The sequence below is a fragment of the Procambarus clarkii genome, chromosome 8 (assembly GCF_040958095.1).
Source record: "Procambarus clarkii isolate CNS0578487 chromosome 8, FALCON_Pclarkii_2.0, whole genome shotgun sequence".
Classification (NCBI taxonomy): Eukaryota; Metazoa; Arthropoda; class Malacostraca; order Decapoda; family Cambaridae; genus Procambarus; species Procambarus clarkii.
In genome coordinates, this window is record NC_091157.1 from 50,513,002 (window position 1) to 50,528,012 (window position 15,011).

Sequence of the window (15,011 nt, forward strand, 5' to 3'; positions counted from 1 at the left end):
CTGGACCCGCCTACCAGACCAGCCAGTGGTGACCCTCGGGGGCTGTCGTCTCCCGATCGCTACCGAACACAGGTGGCTGGGGGTCGTTCTAGATGGCCCTCGGCTGACGTGGAGGCACCATGTCGACTACCTTCGGGCCTCATGCCTTCGTCGCGTGAACATCATGAAACGGGTCTCTGGTGCGGCTTGGGGGGCTTCACGGGAGTCGCTCCTAGCTCTCTACAAGGCCTTCATTCGTAGCAAGATCATGTATGCGAGTGAAGTCTATGGCTCAGCAGCAGCATCTGTCTTGGCAAGGCTGGATCCCATTCAAAATGGTGCCCTTCGCTCAGCGTTAGGAGCTATGCCCTCCTCGCCAGTTCTTTCCCTGCATGCCGAGTCGGGGCTATGGCCCCTGAGCTTTCAACGTCTTCTCGCCCACTGCCGCCAACTTCAACGGATAGTGCGTCTCCCTGCTACCCATCCACTTACTCGCCTCCAGCTCGAGGCCAACTGGTGGAATGTGCCGGCTGGACACTCCAGACGTCGTCAATTGCCTTTCGTCGTCCGGGCCTTGGATGCATATTCACAGTTTTCCCTTCCCGTCCCTGTACTCATCCCCGGCCCGATCATCTCACCTGTGCCTCCGTGGGCAGAAGAGATCATTCGAGTTTCTGTCGACTTTTCCAAGCCTCCTCGTCGGAAGAGAGATTTAGAGGGTTTGGCCCCTTTAATTTTTGCAGACCTACGAGCCTCCTTATACTCTGGATACTTAGAGGTTTACACGGATGGGTCCCGCAAAGATCAGCCACCATCTACATCTGCGGCAGCATACTTTGCTCCTTTTTCTTTCTGTCAGACGTGGAAACTCTCCCCTGCTCATTCGTGCCTGGCCGGGGAATTGTTTGCAATCTTACTAGCCTTACGACTCCTTCGACAAGTTTCAGGACCCTCTGCAGTGGTTATCTACGTGGACTCAATCACAGCCCTACATCTGATATCATCTCGGCGTCCACGAGTCCATCGTCATACTGTGTCACAGATCCGTGGAGAACTGCTGTCATACTCTGTTACTCCAGGTTGGTCCATCTATCTCCAATGGGTTCCGTCACATGTCGGTATTAAAGGCAATGAGGTAGCCGACGCAGCAGCAGGGATGGCGCATGCTCTCCATGACACTACAAATGTGCCTCTAGACCTTTCCGAAATTCTCCCGCAACTCCGGGCGGCTTGCCTCGTGAGTTGGGAGGCAATGATGGAGCCAGCACTCAGGTCCTCCTCTTTGGCGGGTCTACGGGAGGATTCCTCCCCGCGTCCATGGACTCGTCATCATTCTCGACTCCTCGACACTGCCATCACTCGTCTCCGGATTGGGCACACTTGCCTGGCCGCACATCTCCATCGTCTACGGCTGGTAGATTCCCCATATTGCCAGTGGTGTCCGACCCAGGAGGATACAGTGGAGCACCTTCTACTTCACTGCCCTCGATTTCATAGCGCTCGCGTCAGACTACAGAGTTCCGTTCGTAGGCTGAATATTCCCCGCCTCACAGTTCCCGTTCTCCTTGACGGGGCAGGTGCGAGAGACGAAGACGTCCGTCATGACATCCTTCGCCATACCTTCAGCTTCATCCGTCATGTCCGCGGCCTGAAGAGACTGTAAAATTTGTCGCCTGAGGAGATTGTAGGGTCTATGGCCTGAAGAGACTATAGGGGCCCCATCCCTTCGCTATTTCCCGGTATCGGGCTGCCGGGGCGCATCCGATCCCACGATCGTCGTCGCCCCTAAATCAACACAACAACAACAGCCGCCTCCGCCGTGTTTGTGTAGCAGCCTCAAGAATACAACTCTGTGTCACCTGTGTGTTGTGAAGAAAACTTTCTGTATTGGAACATTAAAAAGGACATACTCTTGAGAATAAGAAGCGAAGACATCCCAAGAGATGGATGGGAAGCGGAAGTCTGAATACTTGGCCATAGCCATTCAAGCCAAAAAGCCTCGACATGAAATGGTCGTACACACTGGAGAGAAAGGAGCTCTTGTTCAAAGTGTAAGGTCTATAAATGTCCTCATTAGCTTTACATTATGTGTTGGTAAAAAATATTCTATGGTTAGGTTATGCCTTTATAATTTGTATGTATATTTACCTGAATTTGTAAGTACAACAGTATGTGAAAAAGATCCTGGGAGGCATCCCAATAATGCCACAGCATTGTCGCACCTTGAACTGTGTGTGTGCAATTACCTGAATTTACCCAAGTGCTACCATGTCTAGTGTCTTCAACAGGGATAGGAAGCTGGTGACATGTCATAGGTATGGAAGACCTATTTTTTTTTTTTAAGTGATCTACTACTGTACATTAATGTCTTGGCATTTATAACTTCAGGGGGGGTAGGCAGTTCTATAAGTTGACATCCTATGGGTGAAAAAACATCCAATGTGTTCTGTTCTATATTGTGGCTTATTGAGCTTGAAGCCATTGCTCTTGGTATATGTTACATTTGACTATGTAAAGAAGCGGTCTGAATCAATATCATTCTGTATTGTAGATATATTGTACAGTATAACTCAAATTTAAAGTTTTAAATTCTTATCTTTATTACAGGGTCCCCCAAGAACCAGTGGTCTCATGTCGCCCATTATGCAGCTCTCTGGCCACCAGGGAGATATCTTATGTGGTAAATTCCACCCTGAGGGGGACGTCCTTGCTACTGCTGGCATGGACAGGCAAATACGTAAGTGTAGTTCATAAATATAAATTGTCTTCCCTACAAAAAATTTATAAATACTTTTCTGGGGAAGCCTCCGCTGAAGGTATCACAGTCAGTGTACCATCTATTAGGTTGTACCAGCCGCAGAGTTCTATTGGCCTTTCGGGAAACAGTGTCAGAACATAGCTCCCTCACAGAGGCCCAAGGAGCAGTGGTATTTATTATTTATTGATACTACCACCGGAAAAGACAAGCAGAAAGTCACCGAAACAAAACAAACCACTGCTGGCTTCAATAGTGACCATAGCCTCAGAACCACTAAAAGAAGTCACCGAAACAAAACAAACCACTGCTGGCTTCAATAGTGACCATAGCCTCAGAACCACTGAAAGAATTCCCCCCAACAATGTAAACAAACAATTGCAATCTCTTGGTGCTAGCACAAGCCTATTTGCCCCACCTTCTCCATTTCTTCTGGGTTAGGAGAGGAGGTAGCTCATGGCCAAATAGTGTCTCTACCCTTAGTTCTATGCTGATGTAGGGTGTACCTAGTCACCTCACTTCTGCTTTGGCTTCATTGTTCTGCTCTTCAGCTAAGTGGTGGTTTTTGCCCTTGTGGCAGTTTCTGAACACTCTGGTGTAGCATGACCCAGGAGTTAAGAGTGCATGGAGCTGCTTGTGCACAGGGTTATCTTCCCTGTGTGCTCCTTAGTGCTGTGCTTGTGCTGGCAGCAATTTCTTTCCCTGGAGTATTCAGGGACCTCCTTGCTTATGGTGGACCTTGCCAGGGTTGAGTCAGGTGTCTTGATGTTCCTCTCTTTACTTGGGTCGGGAGTGACTTTGGCTGGCTAGGGATATATAGATTTGAACAACTACCTTTAACTAAAGGTCCAGCATAGTGTTCCAGTGCCTAGATGTTCTATTTAGTCAATTCCTTCAGACCCCTGGGAATTCCCTACAGATTTGGTGGTAGTGTGAATATTTCCCCGAACCACCTCTTACTTGCGAGATAGCGTCAGGGAGTCTCTTGGGAGGGAGTCTCAGAAATTGACATTTCATGACACTCAATGCTGGTTTCTTAAATACAGTGAACAATATGATTTGCATTCTTACAGTACAGTACAGTACTTGTAATATGTTGAAAGTGTTTATCTTTCCTTTTCAGTTTTTTGGAATGTTTATGGAGACTGTGATAACTTTGGAATGTTGACGGGCCACACAAATGCTATCACAGACATGCATTTCTCTACTGATGGGACAGTTTTGTATACAGCATCAGCAGACAAGACAGTCATGTGCTGGGATACTACTAGTGGTACACGTGTTAAAAAGCTTAAAGGTAAGGCCTTTTCTTAGTTCTGCGTATGTTTAATATTGTATTAGCTTTCAATTCCATTTCTTATATGATGGAACCATTTTTAGCTTCTAGAAATATAAAAGTAGTATGAAAGAGTTTTGTTTGTGACAAAGATAATGAACCTGTGTGGCTCAACAACTTTGTTACTGGTTTTAACTTTAACAGCCGAAATAACCCAGTAATATTATGTCATTATATTACTAAGTAATTTGGTTGTATTACCAGATAATTAGTTTGGAAATACAGTACAATAATGCCCTGTGGAACACAAGTGTTAATTGGTAGGGAGGTGGAGCATTGGTGGGAGAAGTAGTGTCATTAACAGAGACAGTGACAGGACTCAGTATGAGGCAGGATTGCGGGTATTGGAGGGAGTGACCTGACTCCACAGTGTTGCAGTATAAATAGAAGTTTATTGCTTAACAGTGCCAAAAGCCTTACGAAAGTTTATTTTGTCAAGAGCAGCATGTATCAAGTTAGTCATACTAATTAGTGAATATTTGATGCTTTTATGAGATCAGAGGTCATACTAGCAAGAGCTTAGAATATTATGCTTTGCTAGATAGGAGTAGAGCTGCTGGTAGATTAGCTTTTCTGATATTTTAGACAGGGTGGGCAGTTTTGATATTGGTCTGAAATTGCTGACTTTAGTGAGATCACCACTTTTATGGACTGGGATTACTCTTGCTTTTTTTTTTGGAAAGCCCTCTTGTGGCTCCCTGAAGCTACAATGCTGATCTCGTGCCAAACTACTAGGTGCCATCAGTTGCAGAGTTCTTTCAGGCCTAATGGGGAACCATGAGCCAGAATCTGGCCCCCCTAATGAGGCATATAGAGCAGTGGCACTATGATAAAATTGTCAGTGAATATGAATCAAGTTTGCCACAACCAGGGAAGCACCCACAAAGCCGGCACTTATTGTAGAGGCACAGAGAGGGAATGTACTCTTGTACAGTGCATCTGGCTCCAGTAAGAGTAACTGAATATGAGAGGTTATGACTATCAAATGTGGTCTTCAATACATGAATGGGTTTATGATGTTTAGTTTCCTTAGGAAGCAGGGGAGGTAAAATGCACAATTGTAACAGTCATCGGTGGAGTCACTCCAAGTGGCAAGTCAGTCACTACTGGGGACTAGTGAGACGTCCCTGTCAAGGAAGTGATTGGGGTATGGATAGGATCAGTTGGGTGAGCCAGTGATGAAATTGGGTCTGGGCTGAACGTAGCCAAAGCAGCAAAGCCCGGTCGTCAATCGCAATTTGGCTTGGGGTCCTGGTCACCCACTCCACGAGTCTGAAAAAGGTAATATGTAAAAGAAACATTCATTGGATTTCACTGCCCTGTACTCCCACCCACCACAGAGCCCAACAAGGGGAGATACAAACACACAACAGAAAAATCTCAGGGTTAACAAGAATATACACAGGCAACTGCAGGAGGGGTGATAGAAATAGCCTAAGCTACTCTATCCCTTAGAGGTGTATTTTCTTGTCTTGATAAACATACTTGAACTTGAACCACTGAAGGATCTGAATGACAGCTTGGTCTGACGGATACCAATACCGCCCGCAATGCACACAAATACTTTCAATTTGAGCTGAGATTTATTAGATCATGTCTTCATAATATAAATTTGTATTTTCAGGACACAGTAGTTTTGTTAATTGTGTGCATAGTGCACGGCGTGGTCCAAGTCTCATAGTGAGTGGTGGAGATGATTGTACTGTCTTAATCTGGGATGTGCGAAAAAAAAGACCAGCTACAACACTTCAGAATACGTTCCAGGTAGGAATCCTATGTGTTTCAAAGATAATTTGTTAAATTTTATTAATAAAAGTTTATAACTGATAAGGTAAAAAACTTTAATAGCTCTAATTTTTCTGCCTACCATAGCTTTTTCTGGAGGGAGACTCCTGTGGCTCCCTGAAGCTATCTTGTTGTGATTGCTACACATTAAAGGGTCACATATATCATGGAAGTTATGTTTGGCTTACTAGGGACCAGAGCCAGAACCTGGTCTCTCTCACAGAGGTGCAGGGAGCAGGTGACAGTCCATCACCCCACAAGAAGAAGCCTCCAGAAAGTCAGCAGAACTTTACAGACAACTGGAGGGTTCACAGAAAACGAGACCTTGAAACTGCCAAATAACTCTGCAAACAATTCACACCAAATAAGGGATTCACTCAAACTAGCTCAAAACTCCTTATTACCAATTTCCTCCACCAGATGGCCCAGCCCCAGCTCTGTCGACTCACCATCTCAGTTCTCTTGTTGGTGCCATACCTATTTGCACAACTTTTAGTGCTACTGATCCGAATGTTGCCTCTCTCTTTAATATAGGCTTCATGTGCATGTTTTGGTTCCAGCTTACTGTGTGGGCTAGACTCTTCTTGTCATTTTGGGCTGCATTCGCTCAGGGGTTTTCTTCCCTGTTTGTCCGCTAACACTGCCCTTGCATAGAGTTCCTTTCTCTAGTGTGTTCAAGTGTTCACCCCTGAAAGGCATGACAATTGGGATGGGGAGCCTCACCTTGGGCTTTTCAAGGATCCTTGATTCCTCTGTTTAGGCCCTTGACTGGGGCCATTCTTTGGTTGTGTTGGGATGCACTGGGGTTTGTGCACTTGTTAATGTGGCACACCATGGTTGCTACTTGTAGCCTGGTAGTTTGGGCTGCTATTAATGTCTGTTCCTTCAGCAAGCAGCCATAGTGCCAGAGGTATCTGCTTGGTTACCATCCTTGAAGCCCTTGGAATTTCCTGTGGGTCCGTGTGCATGGTCCATGTGGCTTGGCCCATCAAGCCTGCTCTCATCGAGTGCAAATTTATGGGGTGTTCTCCATCCTTACTTCAGGACAATAAGCATTCTTTCTGCCCCAGCCATGCTGCCTATTCAGTCAGTGACACCTATGACTCTGAATCCTGTGAGGTTTACTCTCACAGGGTCTCTGTGTTGGTGAATTCTACCCCCCAGTTGGAGGCATTTCAGGCAGCTGCCACTTTGTTAACTAGTTTGCTTGCATTAGGAGTACGCAGCATATTGATGGCCTGTGGTGGAGGTGGTCAGTTCCTAGCCCATATTTGTGGTTGAGCCTGTTGGGGTCAGGCATCCACTTGGCATTACGTTGGATCGTTATGGATTGTTTAGCCTCAGGTGTGGTCGAGGTGACCTCGTGCCTTCGGTGTGTAGCCTGATTATTTCATTATGCAGGCCAGTTGTATGTTGGGTTGTATCTCTTAGCCTGGTTTCTCCTTGTCCTAGTGTCTGTTGCATCTCCTACTTGGAACGGCCTGTTTTTGTTCTGTGTGGTTAGCAGTAGGGAGCCACCTGGAGGCTCCCTCCATAAACTGAGCATTAAATGTAATGAAAGCTTCTTTCTGGAGGACCATTTGTAGCTCCCTCATTTCCCCAAGGTTTGTCAGTTTTTGTGGGTTGTTCATCAGCTCCAAAATTAAAGTGGTGAGTTGACTGAGAGCTGGGGCTGGGCCGCCTAGTGGCATTAATCGGTACTAGTGAGTTGCGAGCTAATTTGAGCGAGTCCTTTGTTCTGTATGAATTGTTTGTGGAGTTGTTTGGCAGTTTTCAAGGGTTCACTTTCTGTGAATACTTCAGTTGTCTGTCAAGCTTCTCTGACATTTTGGATGTCTTTCCAGTGAGGTGGTGAGTTGTCATTCACTCCCTGCACCTCTGTGAGGGAGCAATGTTCTTAATCTGGTGTCTTGTAGGCCAATCAAAACTTCCATGACTGTGACCTTTTAGCATGGAACAATCTTGGCAAGATATCTTCAGGGAGCCACTAGAGCTCTCCCAGAAAGGGACTTTTCATTACATTCAACACTGGGGTTTGCTTTATTTTTTTAACAATAATCTTCACTTCTCTTGTTCAGCTTTTTCTTCTCTTATTATCAATACCTGCATCTGTTATTTAATGTATATTTTACAGGTAACAGCCGTGACCTTTAATGACACATCAGAGCAAGTCATCTCTGGTGGTATCGACAACGATATGAAGGTAAGCAATTGTTTTCAACTGAATTCCTCTTTTACTTGTCTACTTTCAATATCCTGCATGCCTATTTATCTTTATCTGAATTTATATGTTTGCTTTTGTGTATTTTTATCTTGAGGGGGTCTGAACATCACACAATGTGAGGATCTACTGAACAGTACTTTTAATAATATAGTAAGTAGGGAGATCAATGATTCTAATGCAAATTTTCTGTTTTTCTTATGTTTTTCTTCACTTGAAGGAGGTTGAAAATTAGGGTTCCAAAGTTCATTTCATAAATTTTATTTAGACTGACACAAAGAGGCTTAATACCTGTATGGACTGCAAATGTGAAAACAACTATTCCGAGACGTTTGCATTCAGGAAAGGCAGCTTACCTTAACTCTCCACCTCGGCTTGCTGGCCAGGGTTCCGAGTCATCTGGACTACCATCTGTTAGCAAACAGGAACACTGTATTAGTAGTAAATATCAGGATAATTCCCGTTGTGTTTCAAATATTTTTATGAGGATTATCAATTTGCCCTCTTGATGATGCTCATGTGACCATTCATGTTGATGCAGACGTTCATTGATACTCTAGCAGACGTTTGTGCTCACACATGCATGTTTTTGGAGTGTTTGGATTTCTGGCAAGGTTTTTTTTTTCTTTGATGATTTTTTAATCCCCTTTTATAATCAATTAGTTCATTTATTTAATATATATATGTAATCATATTTTTAGGTATGGGATTTGAGGAAAAATGGTCTGCTGTACCGGATGCGTGGTCATAATGATACTGTAACTGGGCTCAGCCTTTCCCCAGATGGCTCTTACGTACTGTCCAATGCCATGGACAATACTGTCAGAATATGGGATGTTCGACCATTTGCTCCTCAAGAGCGTTGTGTAAAAATCTTCCAAGGACACCAGCACAACTTTGAAAATGTAAGTTTGTCGTGATACTTTTCATTCTTTTATTAACTTTCCTAATTGCTCGGCCTATATTGTTGTAAAGTATTGTCTGTCATGTGCAAGAAAAAAATAATTCTAAAAACAATTGTCAGTCTCAAAGACAATACTTCTTTCCAAAGATTACCTGGTGAATATGATGTGTCATGCATGGTATTAGCTGGTATACTTGCACCACAAACACCTACACTCACTATACTATAAGCAACAGATCTCAATATTACTATTTTTCATTACATTTATTAGCTTAGGGAAGCATATTAACTACAATTGATAACTTGAGAAGAGTTTTCCCACTACAACCACTTACGAAGCTATAGCGCTATCTTACACGATGAACACTTAACATATGGTCAAAACTACCATGATCAAATTAGCAACAAGATCACTATAAACAGAAGTTGGTTCATATTGTTGCAACAAATATGTTCCAACTGGCAGTTGGAAGTGCATGTGACAGTACATCATCATATCAGTCACCACCCACATGTACACTCCACAGTCTAGCTTCACAAGATTGTCACTTGCTTAGCTAAACAATCTATGTGGTTTAGTTCCTCAACCCATTAGGTGCCTCTCTAACCCTTTCCACCACTGCCCACAGAATGGGTATGGGATGCATAATAAATAAATGAAATGGTATGGAAATCTCTTCCAATGCTGTTAGAGCAGCAAATTTCATATTCTAAGGGATAATATTCAAGTTAACTACAGTACTTCTTATACTATATATATTCCTCTTCATCACAAAAGCTCTTGCAGGTCCATTAACGTTTTGGGAATTTTGCACAGCGTCAGTGGTTCCTAGCGTGGAACATTTTTCCTGTGATCAGGGAATGCAGTTTAATATTACGTGTATTAGAAGAAAAAAACATCTTGGCTTACTTCATTGTTTTATGTGCACACTCGACAGTGCCAACCATCTTGTCACACTTGTCAACCATGACACAATCTGGTTAATACAATTTTTTTTGTTGCTTTGTTGACCTTGCTAATGTTTACCATCCTACCAGTGTGAATGATGGCTAACATATTCATGTGTGTCTTTCTAGTTCATTACGATCATACAGTATTGTCAAACGTTTTATCAGGCACTCACCAACACCATTTTTTTTTTTTTTTTGTCAAACACTGGCATTTCCCTCCTTTGTGCCTTTACTGTCACACACTCCAGATCTTTGTTCAAGCAGGAGCCTAGTTAGCAAGGGACTGGTATAATAATTATGTATAAAACGTGGTCCTTGTTCAGCCATGTGGATCATTTCTGTTTCACAATCACAGAGTTCAAAGAATTTCAGTCCAAATCTGTGGCATTTTGGAGGGAATATACTATTTCAAGGTAAGACATCCTGAAAAGCACAAGTGATTCATAAATCACCAGCTTCTGACCTGGTATGTAAAAATCTTTGAACTTCCCATTCAGTTCATTGAGGATGTGTGTCACCTTCCAAAGTCTCATCTTTGCTATGATTTTCACCATTTTCAGAATTAATGAACCCAAGAAGTAACAAATACCTGTCACGAGACGTATTACCTTAAAATAGGTATTGGAACAACAGAGTCTTTGTCCCAATAGTGTTGGATGAAGTTTTACTGAATGTTTTATCACAGTGAAAGAAATACAAAGAGTTCAGCTGCAGTGGTGTATATACAATGCTGCAGTCATGAATGTGATAATATTTCTTCAGTTCTAATAAATTGGCCACATATCTGTTAACTGAACAATATGTTCTGCGAGCGGCTCATTGAAGTATGCTATAAAATGCTCCAGTTCACTCGTGTCCTCACCAGTATATGAAAAATGTCTATCACCCTTACATCAGTATCGTCAAGTGTAGGGGTTTGTGGAGCAAAGTCCGCACGCTTCCCCCCCCCCCCTCAAATACACCTGCTGTTCTGGCAGAAGCACTAACAAAACTCCATTGGCTAGGAGATGAAACCCATCTACTACACACACTGTGCAGGTATAAACAGATGAAGATGAGGGCATTCTTCCTTCAGTTCCCCATGTGACATCAAATGGTGGTGTTTGGTTGGGCAAGCGGGTGACACAGCAAAATTATGCTTGATAACACCACTAGCCACAGCACTGCTAAAACAATTATCAGATTCCAAATCACTAAATCTAGAAAATCTTCCACATGTTTGCGGCCCAAAGAAACGTAAAGCATATATGGAAGCTGATCAGAATTACATTTCACCTTTGTGAATGTACATTAATGACACTATGTAAAAGACACATCTAACACTTTATGTAGGGCATACGTAAATCTGTGTATCTATGTATTTACGTATGTAGGTTAGCTTAGCATTTTAAAAGCACCGAATCACCTTCTGTGGTTGAGTGTTCAATAAACCCTTGAACTATATGTTTAACACTTCTCTAACCCTGTCCATGGAGGACAGAAGAAAATGTATATATTCTGGTTAGCATTGTAAATGTCTGGCCACGTCTGTGGTAGAAAATAATATTAAAAAAAAAAAAGCTTGTTGCACAGACCCACATGGCCTGTCTTGTGATAGAGTGAGTGAGGCATTCAGTGAGTGTGGTAATGGTTTTAGGCCTCTCCTGGGGGGCAGGCACATGTGCATCAATATCACTGTGTTCTTAGCCCTGAGAATAATCTAAATCCACTTCAGAATCATGTTACTTTCCTCATTTGTGGGAAACAGTTTCTCCTGAATTTCTTCATCCATCAGCAATTGTGTGAAGTGAGCCACAGAGCAACTTTGTAAGGCAGAAGATCATGTATCAGCCATGGTAGATCAATACAAACTGAGGCCTTCCTGCCAATGCAGCCTACCCGGGATTTTTTCCAAGATGGTGGCTGTTTACTATCGCCAATGACCAGCATCTGGTTGCCCCCTGTAATGTGCAAATCATTTATATATTATGCATTACCCTAAATATGTTCGTAATAAGGCAAATAGGACACTGGGATTTATTAATCGAAGCATTACTAATAAAACACCTGGTGGTGTTCTTCAGCTATATCTTCCTCTGGTTAGGCCCTATTTAGATTATGCAGTTCAGTTTTGGTCCCTGTACTGTAGAATGGATATTAATTCACTAGAACGCATCCAGCGTAGGATGACAAAGTTAATCCCGCAAATTAGAAACGTGTCATATGAAGAAAGAGTGACAAAGCTTAAATTACATTCGCTGGAAAGGTAAAGAGTTAGGGGTGACATGACAGAGGTTTACAAGTGGATGAATGGATATAACAAAGGGGTATATTAATAGAGTATTAAAAGTATCGACACAGGACAGAACATGAAACAATGGGTATAAATTGGATAAGTTTAGATTTAGGAAAGATCTGGGTAAATACTGGTTCGGTAACAGGGTTGTTTTGTGGAACCAATTACCGAGTAACATGGTGGAGGTGGGGTCCCTCGATTGTTTCAAGCGTGGGTTGGACAAGCATATGTGTGGGATTGGGTGGTTATAAATAGGAGCTGCCTCGTATGAGCCAATAGGCCTTATGCAGGTACCTTCATTCTTATGTTCTTAAATCATTCCTGTTTGACTCAGTGTGGTCAGATATGACATGAGCTTCCCTGTTCGACATGTGCAGCTTACGGATTAATACAGACCACATTCAGTAATAGACATAATAACCTTATTTTATGAATACAGCATATTTTTTTACTTTTTGTATTGCTTTCAGATTTTATTACGTTGTTCTTGGTCACCTGATGGTCGTCGAGTAGCAGCTGGATCGTCTGATCGCCACGCATACATATGGGATACAACTACAAGACATATTCTTTACAAGTTACCAGGACACAATGGCTCTGTTAATACAGTCGAATTTCATCCCAAAGAACCAATAAGTAAGTTTACATTGTGTTAAGCAATTTTTATTTCTATTCAGTTTATAATACAGATAGGTCTTGATTAATTGGGCCAGCTATAAACATAATAATTTTAAAGTTGGGCACAGAAACATAAGTTTTTTCTACATGAAACATGTTAAACAATACAGCATTATATCGATGTGTATTGAATAAATAAGTTACAATTATGTGAATAATATATATATAGCAGTAAAGTATGTTTTTCTGTAGCAACAGGTGTCCAGACTTCCTTTCAATATGTCAGTACTGTATTTTGAAGCTTCCAATGAAGAAGGCATTTACTCATTTAATTTATTCTTTCCATCTTCCACTCAGTTTACAACAGATAATTTTAGAACGCATTTCAACAACTTTCTCTTGTTCTTGATATTGCGGGCTAAAAAAATTCCTTATTAATTTGGTTGATTTGCATCGTAATTCTGTATGTGGTAATTGTTCGCCCCTTTCTGGTTTGGGTTCCTCTGTAGCTCGAAACCCTGGAAAATATACCAAACCTCTTAACAATTTATAAATGCCTACCAAAGACCAAGACCACAATATGACCCCCTCCCCATCTTCAAAGAGGCTTAGGGGTACCTGGGGTCAGTATGGTTCTATGGTGATCAGAGATCATTATAGAACTGAGAAAAACTACTAGAAAGGTACAGTGTTCTTAAAACGAGCAACTGCTCAGGATTGCAGTGGTTTACTTTGACTCCCTGACTTTTTGGATGCCTTCCCTGGTGGTAGCATACATACATAAATAAGTGTGACTGCTGTCTGTGCCCAGGTTCTGGTCCGATAGGCGTGTAGAACTATGCAGCTGATGCACCCTAGTAGATGGTACCATAGCTGTACTGTATATGATATTTTCAGAGCCAACAGAGCTCAGCAAAAAATTGGCATTACATTCAGTGCTGATTTTTGTCATTTTTGTTTTTCAATCGATATTTGGCTGAAACTTTGACTTGTTGGAGTACACATCCCCAGCAGTAGGTTAGCTAAGTTAGAAGGTAATCAATAAATTGGAACCAGCTGTAACAGGAACCAGAATATTGGAATCTCATTTTCCCATCAAATTATTTTTTGTTTATATTTGGATAGATGTCCCCATAGTTACACTTATGTGCCACCAGATAGCCACCCAGGTCATTCAGAGAGACCTAAACTATTGAACGTGGCAACGAGAACCTTAGTCAACATATCAAGGTACCCAATAAGAGTAAGACACCTGACTAATGACTTAGTTTCTGCTTAACCAAGTTACAACCCAGAAAGAAGCATTAATATAAATTAATATACTGTGTATATGTATATATATAAGTTCAAACTTAATTTTTATTATTATTCTACTTTCAAGTGCATCAAAATTGATTTTATTAATTATTTAATAATACATTTTTATCTTTCAGTTATGTCTGTGTCGAATGATAAGCAAATTTTCATAGGAGAAATTGAATAGAAATTAGCTGAAAATTTCAAGCACTTCAAGGTCATGCTCTCACAGCCAACAGCATTAGTCGATTAAGAAATTTGATCTTGTCACCCACCCTCTCATCTTTACACAAGTACATGAGAAACAGATGTTTAAGAGAATTGTCCACAATAAATCCTGAAACAAAATGTAGTGAATTTCTTTTTAATTGAAATTTTAATAATAAAGTTTATACAAAATTCTATTGTGAATAAATTACCCATCAGTATGTGCACATTAATATTGTAAAAGCTAACAGAAAATTGTACAAGACGTTTTAGTTAAGGTAATCTCTTATTTGAATAAAAATACAGTAACCTAATTACTGTGGTTACAACATGCAGTTTGTTTAATTTTTAAGATGTAAACAACATTGCATAAGCAAACATATGATACTAAAACCTAAATTATCCATACCTCAGTTTTACAAATTCTTGGGTAAATTGAGATGGGAACTCTATTTTTACTATCTCAGTTTACTGAACATGAGCCAGTCAAGTTTCTCTAACTAGATATTTTCTTCAAATTTCCAAAGTTTGTTTCTAGACACCCAGAAGTATCTATTAATGCAGATAATCAGGTGTACACTGTATCGTGTTCTTCATATGAAGTAAGTACTTCATATTTTTGTAAATGTTTGTATGAACAAGTTTTGTATTCAAATATACTGTACAAATAAATTTGGAAATGGA

At 41.5% G+C, this 15,011-nt stretch overlaps 1 protein-coding gene across 1 annotated transcript; it reads left to right on the forward strand.

Annotated features, from left to right (window-relative positions):
• The first annotated feature begins 1,766 nt into the window (after positions 1–1,766).
• LOC123759693 (U5 small nuclear ribonucleoprotein 40 kDa protein) lies at positions 1,767–15,011 on the forward strand. The gene is made up of 8 exons (XM_045744919.2): positions 1,767–2,030; positions 2,587–2,716; positions 3,858–4,031; positions 5,695–5,834; positions 7,990–8,058; positions 8,778–8,981; positions 12,677–12,842; positions 14,258–15,011. Exons 1-8 carry the CDS (start codon positions 1,923–1,925, stop codon positions 14,305–14,307), a joined length of 1,041 nt encoding a protein of 346 aa, XP_045600875.1. The 5' UTR covers positions 1,767–1,922; the 3' UTR covers positions 14,308–15,011.

What these genes read in the sequence shown, in the direction of transcription:
- LOC123759693 (XM_045744919.2), top strand. Translation starts at nt 1,923, where the DNA reads ATGGATGGGAAGCGGAAGTCTGAATACTTGGCCATAGCCATTCAAGCC. An exon ending in ACGTGTTAAAAAGCTTAAAG is followed by an intron (nt 4,032 to 5,694) that starts GTAAGGCCTTTT and finishes TTGTATTTTCAG; the next exon opens with GACACAGTAGTTTTGTTAAT. An exon ending in ACCAGCACAACTTTGAAAAT is followed by an intron (nt 8,982 to 12,676) that starts GTAAGTTTGTCG and finishes TATTGCTTTCAG; the next exon opens with ATTTTATTACGTTGTTCTTG.